The sequence below is a fragment of the Asparagus officinalis genome, chromosome 4, assembly GCF_001876935.1.
Source record: "Asparagus officinalis chromosome 4, Aspof.V1, whole genome shotgun sequence".
NCBI lineage: Eukaryota > Viridiplantae > Streptophyta > Magnoliopsida > Asparagales > Asparagaceae > Asparagus > Asparagus officinalis.
Genome location: NC_033797.1, coordinates 57,272,796 through 57,286,304, shown reverse-complemented (window position 1 = coordinate 57,286,304; position 13,509 = coordinate 57,272,796). Strand labels below are relative to the sequence as shown.

At 34.5% G+C, this 13,509-nt stretch overlaps 1 protein-coding gene across 1 annotated transcript; it reads right to left on the bottom strand.

The window, feature by feature from the left end:
* Nucleotides 6,050-12,659, bottom strand: LOC109837510. Its single transcript, XM_020405792.1, has 6 exons — nt 12,182-12,659; nt 11,777-12,090; nt 11,381-11,707; nt 6,889-7,243; nt 6,419-6,819; nt 6,050-6,312 (listed from the first exon to the last, which is right to left on the bottom strand). The coding sequence occupies exons 2-6, from the start codon at nt 12,047-12,049 to the stop codon at nt 6,247-6,249; spliced, it is 1,422 nt and encodes a 473-aa protein (XP_020261381.1). The 5' UTR covers nt 12,050-12,090; nt 12,182-12,659; the 3' UTR covers nt 6,050-6,246.

The following is a 13,509-nucleotide window of genomic DNA, read 5'->3' as shown; positions in this document are numbered from 1 at the left end:
ATTTCAGCTATTTTACTTGCTGCACTTAGATATTGCCTTTGAAACCCTTTCTGAGGAATAGTTTTCCGAGAGTTGTGGTCAAATTGGTTGCAGGTGTATCACAGTCGTTGCCAGTTAGACATTTATTGAAATAAGTCATAGATTTCCGGTCAGCTAGCGTATAATAGCGAAGCCAGGATTTTGTCCCGGTAGTGTCTATATACAGGGCCGGTTCTGAGATTTTAGGGGCCCTGTGCGAAAAGTAAACACATGTCCTTCTCTATAAACAAAATATCAATAAATTCCAATTTGAATCCCTAAAATGCTAGGAAACAAAATATTACTGATCAGACATTAAAATATTAATTTTTCTTGTGACATGGTCGATCTCAGATAAGATTTTAATAATTTTAATTTTGAAAAACTTCTTTCTGCAGATGCGACTGTAACAGATATAGTCAATAATATTCTATAGTCAATTTTTCTTTTTTCTTGCGTTTATCATATCGAGAAGGATACTTTCTTGGAAGCATTTCTATAATAAAACAAAAAAATATTACAATCAAATTGAAAGAAGTCAAAAGATTCGGAACAATACAACCTGATTTGAAGCCTTAAATCAAGTGGAAGAGGCACTCGAGTAGTCTGCAAAAGATAGTTGGCTTTCCTCTTCCCACCTGTAAAATGAAAGAAACTAAGAAAGCATTTTGATATTTGTAGACAAATTCATCAAATTGTAGTCTTGTAGACAAATTCATCAAATTGTAGACAAATTCAAATTGGAAAATCCAGAAGGGAAATCCAAATATTACCAACAATTTGTAGACAAATTCATTAAATTGGCTGATTTGATTTTTTTTTTCCTGCAAATTGTAAGCAAGTCACCTTCCCAAATTACAATGCTACTACCCAAACATGAGAAATATAATACTGACAGTAATATTTTCGCCCAAAATAAGTTTAAAAAACCCCTATCTTCTCCCAAAAAATGCCATAACATCCACACAAAAAAAATAAAAATAAATGAAAACATAGAAAAAAGAACGAGCACCTGAAGAAGTGAAGAGCGAGCTACCGAAAACCCCTCTTGACCTCCGTCTCGGATGCACCGGGTTGGATCCGCAACGTCAATGATCGGTTTGGGATTGAACGAGGAGGAGGAGGAGGAGAGGCCGGCGATTGGGCGATTCTTCCCCCCACCAGCTTGCAACGACCGATTTGAATTGATATTAAGGCGATTTTTGGCCGATTTTGGGCGTTTTTGTACAAATCACAAATTAGGGCAAAAAAACCTCACTCTCAAGCGATAGCTGATGAGGGGGAGAGAGAACGGGGCTCACGGACAGCGCTATTTTGTGGGGCAGAGTAAAGCTGCAGGGTATTTGGTAAAATAGCATGTAGGTTCTGTTTGTTTGAGGTTAGTGGGTTTTGAACCCAAACTTTGCACCCAAACCCGTTTCCATCACTTAAAACAACCATTTTCCTCACCCGATCCTTTCCCCACTTTCCCTGCGGTCAAGAAATTAATTAATTAAAAAAACCCCTAAAGCACGACGCCGTCTCCGCCAGCGCGATCCCTCTTCTTCGCTGCCTCTCTCTTCTTCGATGCCTTCTCCCCGTCGATTCTTCTTCTTCTTCTTCTTCGCTGTCTCCACCCTCCAACTCCAATCCAGCCTCCCGTCTCTTCTTCTTCTTCACCGCTTCGAAGCTCCACCGCTGTCAAGGCCCTATCACCATTCACCATATTAGAAGCTTAAAAATATTTTGGGCCCCCCAATTTTAGGGGGCCTTGTGCCGTCGATCACCTCGCACTCCCTCAGAGTCGGCCCTGTCTATATAGCTCCCTAACGTTATCCTCTCTAGTGACGTCCTCTCCTTTATCTCAGTTGTGTCACAAGTTGTAAATACATGTAAAAATAAGTAAAGATATCTATAAAATAGGCAATCCAGTGGCGTCTTCTGACACGACACCATTAGACCTATGTAGCTCTGCCACTATCAGCATACATAAACTTTTTCTATTGCAATATTAGAGAACTAATACAAATAAGCAGATACGTGAACTATCGCCGTTTGGGCCCCTGATGCCCTTACTTACAAAAATGAAACATACATAACAAAAAGAGAAGATCCACCCTTCCGATTATGTAAGCTAATTAATAGGTCATAGGTGAAGCGATCATGCAGTCTAGAAAACTAATTTTACAATTTAGGAAATATACATGTTTTTTTTGTCCGTCAAGGTTGTAGTTTAAGTAATCAAAATAAAACTTAAGAATACACGAAATTGACTAATGAAGATGGTTTAATTTATAACTTTGTTCTCGTACCTCATTTCTGCTGACATCCACAATCCTTTCCTCAAAACATCTGCATCTTTAAATCCTAGCTTCTGAATAGAAGAGGCGGTACTTGTGACAGCGGCACGTGTTACATGCAAGTCATCTGTAATATTAACATATGCTGTCATTCCTTTTAGAAAGACATCCTTATTTGCATGTATCTTTCTTGATTAGTGCCCAAATGAAATTGAAATATTAATCCATTGCCATTTCACAGAGGCGCTGTGCTGAAATATTTGTGTGTGGGGGAGGGGGCTCACTTTCTGAATTAAGGACAAAACAAGGCCACGTAAACGTATTAAACAACACCAGGTGTCACATGTTATATTTAAATTAAATTAGAATTCTAAATTCTTATATGATGAGTTTATTTTCCAACGTCGTGGTGCATATAAAGTAGTAAGTTAGTTATTTTTAGGCTAAATTGCACTTAGAAACCACAAAGTTTAGTTTTCCTACTGTCACTTATATACCACAAGTTGTATTTGTGTTATAATAATGTCGTAAGTTATTAAAATATTAGCACATTAGTATATCATATGACACTAACATGTTAATTTTATACCTTTCTAATCATTAATATCTATTAAAGTTATCATTAGTCATATCCCAACTTTATTTTAAAGTAGAGTTAAGATAAATTTGAAAATATCTTTTTTTTGTTGATTTAATAGAACTTTTGAAAAATATAATAGTTACAAAGCTGTAATATTAGCAAGTAAATATCATAGAGATACATTCGGGTGAAATTTACACATTTGCATGATCAATGTTATTCGTGACGTATAATTTTTAAAGAACTTATGGTAATTGTTTATACAAAATACAACTTGCGGTACATAAGTGACAAAGCAGGAAAACTTGGTGGTGTTTAAGCGCAGTATAGCCTAAATTTTAATTTGATTGGTTTGTTTTTCTATGGACCCTACTAAAAATAGATTTTCAATTCCTTTTAAATTTATGTTATCATTTAACCCTTATATATGGCGAATACTTGGTGCTCCATAATTTGAGTTTTCCACAAACATTTTTTCCCCAGTAGGTTGAGCGCTCATTCATGGGCTAAAACCTAGACTTAATCACCAAGTAGAATCTTTCTTTTTTGAATCCTCTCTAGAAATTTGTGATGAGCAAGATTCATGTTATTTTGATATCATCTTAATTAAAGTCCTTAGTAGTATATCAAAACTAGCCAGTTGTGATAAGAATTGAGCGTTATTGTTTCATATTCTTACACAACTACGGCAAACCAACTGTAGCTATTTCTTCTGGCTACACCTGCAATTGAAATTAAATTTATTAGGATTATTTTTCATAGAGCTGTGATCCAAGTGGTTGGATATTAAAATAAATCATAATAATTGTCAAGTCAGCATTCATTGATCTATTTTATAGGAATTCTACGTCTCTAATACAAATAAATCAGAAATTAATAATCCATTTATTTGGAGAGTAGAGAAAGTGGTGGATACGAAGACATTTTTTTTATATAATTTCTCAATAACGCAACCTCAACGAAGGTATTCGCATGTTTTTGTCGATCTGTAAAAGATTATAGTTTGTAATTTTAAATACAGGTCGCTTCTCCTTCAGAAACACACCATTCTCAGCCTCCTTCATATTTCTCCACTCAAAATCTCGATCCGTCGCCTTCCTGCAGTGACAGACAGCACCACAAAATGAACTATAAAGCCTATTCTTGATAAAACAATCAAATTTCGGCCACCTGTAGAGTCGTCGGGGCTTCAGGTCATCGACGTTGACATGTAAATTTTCACGTTGTATTTCCGCTTCTCTTCTGGGCTGAAGCAGCACCACTTCATACAAGCTTCAGTCTCTAGACACTTCACGTCAAGATTCTCCATACTCTCGCACAATTTGTCCGTGCATCCAACTGATGACTGCTCGTTGAGAAGTCTGATAATGTTACCCATTGTCAGCGTCAAGAAGCTGAAAAGAATGTCCACAAAGTACTCCTCCTCCGATTCTGCAAACGCAACCCTGTTCTTTTTGGTGTCCACGAGGAGCTTCAGCTTGAGAGTGGACATCGTGCTCAAGGATTTTTCAAGTTGCAGGCTCCTCACAAAATTATAGTTCAGAAGAAGGACGTGATCGGGCAGATGGGATTTTCTTTTTAGTTTTGTTTTTGATTTGACGGGGGTATGAGACGGTGAGTTGCGTTCTTTGCTTTTGCCGTAGCTTTTACAGACGATTGAAGAAATTAAAGTGGTCTACAAGGTAATATGAGCTTTGGAATATGGAGAAATTTTGTACTTCCTCGCTTTCCAAAAGAGAGGTATCAACGTGAACAACAAATCCTATCCTACCTATTAATTCAGCTTACGGATTCCTATGTTATTTTTTCAGTAGAAAGGTGCGGTCTTTTTATGCAATAGTCACCTTCGTGGACCGAGAAAATGGCTCAAAATAAGAAAAGAGAGGGAGATATAAAATGTTCTACTCTGAATAGTCGATTACGTATGAAATAGGTACTTGTCGATTTGTTATTAGTTTGTACAGGCTCACCTATCATTCAAAAACTTGATTCATATTATCATATATAGGAGAAAAGACTTCTTTTTGGGTACATTTGAATCAAGAGTGACACTGAAGTCGAAAAGATAATGGCGTTGACCGTTATTGGCAAATGTGGAAGAGCAAGAAAGACTATGATTAGATTATCTTAGTGCATCTAAAACAAAGTGGCATTCTAAACTGATGAACCATCATAATCTATTAGGCCACCTCTAGTGCACCAGTGTACTAAACATGTACATAATAGATTTGCTAACACGACAGGCTAAGTAATAGTAAGCTATCTTATAATTGTAATTGAAAAAGGGGTTACCCAAGCCATTGGCACTGGGCATGATCCTCTTTTTGAGAGAGTTATTTGATGACTCGAATCTCAAGTTGCTCAATGGACTTGGAATAATGAAGCACTGCCTGTAACAGGTGCATTATGATAAAACGCATGCTGAAGGTACTGCAAGTATGTTCAGGCTTCATCACATCAACAAAGGCTTGTACATTGTAGTAACTAGGGTTTAGATTGTGTCTCCAAAAGATTTTTGTGTAGGATTCAATCACAGATTAATAGCAAATCGCAGAATTTTGTCTCATCGTTTATTGAAATTTGTTTGTTGGCCTAAATATTGGCAGTTCATGCATAGGAAAACTAAATATGGGCCCTTTTTCCTGAGGAAAGAGCACAGGTTGACATTCCAATCATTATCTGCAAGAATTGAATCTGCAATCTCCTTTCTCATATAGACGAGAATTTTTGTGAGTAACCCAATCTCTTCTACTATTTCCTCTTCAACTGAATTCAACCACCATGTAGTATAAAAATTAGAGATATATCATAACGAACCACAATAATGTACAGGCACAGTATTAGATATTAAATAATATTGCGGTTTTTGAACTGCAAATTTATTATGTCGCTGATATATATAGACGAGAATTTTTGTGACATGATAGATGAGATGGGAAATTGCATCTGTCCATGATTTACACATTTAGACGAGAATTTTTGTGACATGATAGATGAGATGGGAAATTGCATCTGTCCATGATTTACACATTTCAGCAAATTCAAGTTTAGTCACCAAATTAGATGAGATGGGAAATTGCATCTGTCCATGATTTACACATTTCAGCAAATTCAAGTTTAGTCACCAAATGTCTGATATGCATCTACGATAATCAACAGTTTACTAATCAACTAAAGAAATTTCTGGGGAAAAAAATTCAAAAGATGTTAATCTACTACAGAAAGTTTTGAAAAAGGTAAACCTCATTGACGGGAAGTTTGAAACAGAGCAACACATGAAGTTCAAGTTCACTATTAAAATAAGTAATGTAGATTAGAGTAACATCTTCCTTGTTCGGCTTCTTTTGAGGCTGTAGTTTGTTCAGTGGATTAGGGAGAGAATAGCTTGCTCAGTGGATTGGAAGAGACAAGACAAGCTTTCAACAGATTCAAAACCTGCATCAAAGGGAATATAATATGAAAAAGGTTAGTTAGGAAGATCAATATAATATGTAATTCTCAGGCCAAGAGTTTAGAAGTCTGGAAGAATTAAAACTCCTACCTCTGCTTCTCCAAGTTCAACCTCTTTCTCAACTAAGCTGCTGATGGGAACATTGAGCTCTTTGATCGCGCCAATTTCAGATACGAGTGATAGTGGTTTGACATCCATCTCATTAGTAACCTTGAACCTAACAGACCTCTTTGCATACCCCCCTCCACTTTCCGTACTTGAGTTTGGCTTCTTTGGATTTATTTCATTTACATATGCTATATGTTTCTCGGACTTGCACTTTGTACCAAAGATGCCTATCATCTCGTTCCAGCGAAGTCTGCATTCACGGTATGAGCATGTCCTTGGAAGTTTTGCTTCAACTTTCAAAATCTGGTTGTCGCAGTTAAAATGTGGGTAGAATTTGGGAGACAATAACATGTCCTTGCACTCCTCCGATTTGATGTAATCACCTGTAGCAGCCAAAAGCTCCACGCTGTTATACAAGTTGTCGACACAGACAACAGAGGACTGACAATCACCTGTAGCAGCCAAAAGCTCCACGCTGTTATACAAGTTGTCGACACAGACAACAGAGGACTGACGGTTCAGGAGCTTCACTATTGATCCGAGTGGGAAGGTAAGGAAGGAGAGAAGGACATCTACAAAATCATTCCCCGCTACAGCATACACAGCCTCCTCTGTGACCTTGTCCTCAACGACCTTCACACGTATTCTTCGGGACTGAATAGCTTCATTGTTAACTTCCGATTTGGTTTGAGCAGTCTCTACAATGTCATTTTCTTCTTTGTGAATGTTCACTGATTCTTTCTTCTGCAAGAAAACATCTGTAAATGGCATCTTTGACAGCAGTAGGCTCTTCAGTAGACTTAAAACCTGACCATCGCCAAAAGACAAATCAGAATTGTAACATGTATGGAGTTAAAATGTTTCATTACAGTGTCGGAGAAACATGCAGATTCAACTGCAGCAAACCAATTTTCAGCTATTTTGCTTGCTGCACTTGGAATTTCTACTGAAATCGTTTTTTTTTAAGGATTAGTTTTCCCAAAGTTGCGATTGCAGGCCTGTTGTTGTAGTGGCCAGTTGGAAATTATTGAAATAAATCATAGATTGCCAAGCAGCATAAATGAATTTTCTCTATTGGAATATCACTTTTCTAATTATACAAATTATCAGATACATATGCTCCAACTGATTATGTAAGGTAATCATATCATATCATATCATACCATACTCTCTTTAAAAGCACGAGTTCGGGAAAATCTTTCAGTGGACAAAAATACCCTTGGAATTTCTACTGAAATCGTTTTTTTTAAGGATTAGTTTTCCCAAAGTTGCGATCAAATCGGTTGCAGGCCTGTTGTTGTAGTGGCCAGTTGGAAATTATTGAAATAAATCATAGATTGCCAAGCAGCATAAATGAATTTTCTCTATTGGAATATCGCTTTTCTAATTATACAAATTATCAGATACATATGCTCCAACTGATTATGTAAGGTAATCATATCATATCATATCATACTCTCTTTAAAAGCACGAGTTCGGGAAAATCTTTCAGTGGACAAAAATACCCTTGGAATTTAAATATTAATCCATTAGTAAGAGTAAGTTGATAAATTGATGAATTTTTATTGGATATACATAGTATGAAGATAAGGATACAGTTTAAATTGAAATGTAAATCTAAATAAAATTATTAAATGCCAAATTCACAAATGTCTACAAAATAAATGGCGTATATGTAAAAACCAAACAAGTTAACGAGACAAATAATGTTTGCCCCAAGCTCAGATCTATAAATGTACATAGTGTGGATGAGATATATACAATATCTACCAAACAAATTAAAAAGACAAAAGTCATTCTCAAAATTATAAAAAAGTAAAATTAAGGAAAATAGAAATCATATTCCCTTTACAAGCATGAGTTCGGGAAAAACTTTCCATAGTCAAAATTATCATGTACTATTTTAAATATTTAATTTAAATTATAATCTATCTAATCATAGTTATATTCTATCATAATACCCCATGAACTATCTATAGCTCAATAATTTAAATAAGGTTAATAAAGAATATGAAACATCTCCATGGTATCGGTTCATTACATAAAGTATTACAAAAAAAAGCAAAAATTTTTAAAAATTAGACAAAATACTCTCAAAGTTTAAAATTACACAAAATAAAAAGCTTAAATTTTAAAACTTGACAAAAAAAGAGTAATTATTTGATAATTTTTCATTAAGCTATATAAATGTAACTTATAATTTAAGGTTTACTATCCTTTTTTAGAATCTAAAAATAGTCAAGTTGATGTTGGTAAAAAAAAAGCAATAATAATAGATTAAAAATATCCAATCAAAGAATAAAAATTTAAAAATATATGATAAATTAAAAATTAATGTTATTATATAAATTAAAGTAACTGCATATAATTTTACCAATGTGTTAGAGCAGGAAAAATACATAAGTATTATTAATTGATAGAAGACTAAATTGTAAAAAACTAATAAAAAACTATAATATAATAGCTTAACATTAATTGATTATATTTTATAAATATTGATCTCTAATGGTAATAATATTTATAGGGTAAAAAGTTTCAAAGATTTATATATAGAGAACTATAAGAAAATTTAGAGATATCCTTTAAAAGAATCAAACAGTTTTCATTTCAAATGGAATTCAAAACGTCCATGAATCACTTCAATTAACACTAACATAAGTTATATTTATCAAAGAAGCACCGACTGAATTCCCCCTGAAGAATATAATGAACAACTTTGTTCCAATCAAAGAAACGTTATTTATGAAAGATAAAAGAAAAATTACTATGTCATGACTCTGCGTAAGCAACAAAATATAAAATTGCCCTTTTTCTTTTTCTTATATAGTATCATGACCCTGCGTGTGACTTTATTTAGGGGTATGACTACTAACGAATGATCAATTCTTAAAGACGCATTCAAAGATAATTATGTAATAGCACTATTAGATTTCAAGATCTCTAAATATGGAGGTGATACATATCATTACTAAAATTCTTATTAAAGGTCACTAAATATAAAATTCACCTTATATCTATCTCAAATTTATAAAGGAGATATGCATGTCATCGTAAATTGTGTTAATAATATATATCAACCAAAGATACAACTTACTGAAGAAACAAGAGAATAGTAAGTAAACCAAGCAAACATCCATATAGCACCATAAAAAATATTTTATTTTAAAGCTAATATGCAGCACTCTTTTAGAGTAAGCTGTCAAGACACAAGTATCACCATTAAGGCTATTTATAAATACAACAGAAATTCAAATTACTAATATATACAACCATTATAACATTCGAAAGAGGTATGATAAATTACTAATATATACAACCATTATAACATTCGAAAGAGGTATGATCTTAGAAAACCTACTCTAAAATTCATACAATTAAAGAGGTATGATCTTAGAAAACCTACTCTAAAATTCATACAATTAAACCTAAGAATAATTTACCAATATACAAACACAGTAGCGCACCTTAAGATACCGATAACTACTATTTATAATAGAGTTGAGCAATGGTTCTATGTTTACAAAGGCTGTAATAAGAAAGTGGATAGAGATGTTAATAATAAGTGTCCAAATGATAAATGTTGTAGAATCGTCATGATGTAGTACCAATGTTAAGTGATATCCCTTCTTCATGAAATAAATATATCAAAATTAAATATTAATATTATAATCTAAAATGAATTGATAATAAAAAATGTAATGTATTTAGCTCAGATCCTTATAGAAAATGACACAGACATAGCAAAGATAATATTATGACATACATAAATTCTTATTGGATGCACAATAGAAGAATTCATTGTAGAGAAAAAGAGGTAGTTCCTAACCTTATTTAAGTAATAAATTAAAAGCGCAAAAAAAAATTCATATATATGAAATTAACATTTATTCTTATTGAAATAGAAAAAATCAAAGTCCGTATTGTCAGAATTTTGTGTTGAACATAAGAAATATATTCAACTTCTTTATGAATTTAGACGAGAAGACAAAAGATGAATAATCCCAAAAAAAGATAACATGCTCCAGCCTTATATCACAGTCAATGTAAACGATGAAGACACTACTCTAAAATTTTCTAGGAAAAAGATAAAGGTGAAGAAGGATTGATCTCGACTCAATAAAAGAAAAAATAGAAGCAACAAAAGATAATGTTTTGTGAATTCTTATAGAATAGTTTAATATTTTAGTAAAATTAGGAATCTTTAGAAGAGATTTTCATAAACTTTTTTAGTGCTTTCATATGCATATGTGGATGTTTTTATCATATAAAAGTGTACTAGAGTTAGCATTAATCTTTAGTTTATGATTTTTTTCATTAACTATTTTTTATCATTTTAGCCCTCTTTAAATCAATCATCTTGGCTCGTTGACTTTATTATTCATCTTCCTTTTATAATATTATTTTTTCAAGTGTTTTCACTTTCATAACACTATACTTCCTCAGGTCAAGCTCTGTTTCCTAGCGATCCAAATGAAATAAAAATTTAAATTGGATTTATATTATATTTATCTTTTGACAATTCAACTATCAACATAAAAATTTAAACTGAGTGTAGCTTATTCAAACAAACATTAATTAAATAAATAATCAAAGTGTAATCGAGGAATAAGTTTTAGTAAGAAAATAAACCAAAAGTACTTAAACTAAAGTAAGCAAAAAATTATCAAAGTATAACCGAGGAATAAATTTTAATAAGAAAATAAACTAAAAATACCTAATAACAGTATTTAACCACGTGCATTGCACGTGCATAAAGATCTTCTTTTACAATTTAGGAAAAGGAGAACGTCAGAGAAAACTTCGGAACTGAGAGATCTTAAAAGGCATGCCATGAGCACATGTTTTAATTTTTACGTGCCAAGTTTAAATTTTAATTAGCCATAAATAACTCTAAGAATATATAAAATTGACTAAGGAAAGATGGTTTGATTATAACTTTCTTACCTCGCTCCTGCCAACATCCACGATCCTTTCCTCAAGAACATCTGCATCTTCTATCCCTTGATTCTGAAGCAAAGAGACGGTAGTAATGGTAGTAGCACGTGTTACGTGCAAGTCATCAGTAATAACATACGTCGCTGCTTCTTTCAGAAAAACGCTGTTCTTCGCGTTATTCTCCTGTTTTATCCAGCTGAAATATTGATTCATTGCCTTCCCACAGAGGCAGGGAGTACCGCGAAACGAACTATAAAGCTTATTCTTGATGAAGCAACCAAATGTGGGGCACCTGTAGAGTCGCCGGGGCATTAAGACGTCAGCATTGACGACCAAGTCCTCGCACAGTATTTCTGCTTCACTTCTGGGCCAGAGCAGCATCAAGACGTCAGCATTGACGACCAAGTCCTCGCACAGTATTTCTGCTTCACTTCTGGGCCAGAGCAGCATCGTCTTACAAGCTACGGTCTCCAGACACTTGTAGTCGAGATTCTCCACGCTCATGTACAATTTGTCCATGCATCCAACCGATGACTCCTTGTTGAGGAGTCTGATAATAGTCCCCATTGGCAACGTCAAGAAGCTAAAAAGAATATCTACGAACTCCTTCTCTGATTCGGCAAACACCACCCTGTTCCTTTTTGTGTCCACGACGAGCTTCAACGTGACAGTAGGCATCTTGCTCAACGACGATTCCGAAGAAGAAGAGGCTTCTTTTGCTGTTATGACAAATACCCAAGAAAAACAAATAACGATCGGAGGAAAGCACAGAAAATATCGAGAAAACAAAACGCAGCAGATATCACTTACGTACGCGGAGATCTCTCCACCCTAAAACCCAGTACAATCTTTCCTATGAAACTAAGTTCTTCTCAGGAAACTTTGAAGTTCTCTGGCTATTTTTTTGGCGTTGTAATAAAGGCGTATATATAGAATTGACCAGGCCCAATTTGAATAGGATTAGAATACTCTTGGTGATCCAAATTAACTAAAATTTAAGTCCCTGCAAAACACAAATCCGAATTCTCATCAATTTTCTACCAATAGGAATTCAATTCCAGTTAGGACTTCAATCCAATTCAACTAACCCATCTCCAAAGCCAACTCAAACAGCAAAGTTCTCTTGGCGTTCAAACTCTCCAGAAGAAGGAAGTCATCGATATATACTACTCCAGTACTCACACTTTCTTCTTTTCTTGATTCTCTAAAGTCCTCCTTCAGTTATACTTGGAACTTTAGAAAGTGCGGTAATCCTCTGTTAGAATTTCTTACCTGCAAACCATTTAATTTTTGCTGTTTCTTTTGGCTCTCTTTTAAGTCTTAAAGATTGTTTTACCATATGATATGATGCAGAAAAGTCCTTTCAAATCTTCTAGATATTAGGAAGGCAAAAAATTGCTAAGTTGATTTCTATGCAGAACCCCAATTAAATAGCTTGTTTGAATCATATAATCTGTGTCCCCGTGTCAGGGACCAATGCTATCAGCACTATGCCAAGGATGGATACCACTCTCAATCCGTCAAGTATGGATACAAACCTGTCAAGTGGGAATGGACACGCAAGTTGAAGGGATGTTGTGCAAGATTGGAGGCCTAGGGGGTAATCTGCAAGTGCCTGTAACTACTGGGGTCTTAAATAATGTCCAGATCAGCAAAACTGTTTCTGTTGAATTCTGTTATGTTCGTTAGTTCCTGTGCACGTGCACGAACAGTGCACTTTTGTGTTTTTTGTTTTTCTTTGAGAGGAATGCAATGTATAAATAGTGAGATGTAAAGGATCAATTCTTATGAATGAAATTGAGCTTTCCTCTTCTCCTCAGTTCTAATCTCTGCTCATCTCCTCTCCTCACTCTTTCTATTGTTCTTTTCTTCTTGTGTATCATTTCCTTGAATCTTGCAGATTTACCATGGCTAGGAACAGCTCCCCCAGGGTGAGTCAAGGCTCTAGAGCCTCACACCCCGAGATGAACCATGATGTTATCTACATACACACTGCACATTATGCGTATCGACAAATTACTAGGCTGGTTTGTGGACTCTGAGCTGTTAAATTACAGGACTGTGGAAATATTTCACTATTTGCAAAGACTGCAGGCCGTCAGATATTAGTTGGTGCTTCCTGTTTCCATGCACTTCCA

Excerpts from the sequence above, each read along its gene's own strand:
- LOC109837510 (XM_020405792.1), bottom strand. The coding sequence starts at position 12,049 with ATGCCTACTGTCACGTTGAAGCTCGTCGTGGACACAAAAAGGAACAGG. Across the intron at positions 7,244-11,380 it reads TGGATGTTGGCAGGAGCGAG|GTTTTAAGTCTACTGAAGAG; the intron begins GTAAGAAAGTTA and ends GGCGATGGTCAG. Across the intron at positions 6,820-6,888 it reads GGAGCTTTTGGCTGCTACAG|GTGATTACATCAAATCGGAG; the intron begins GTGATTGTCAGT and ends TGGCTGCTACAG.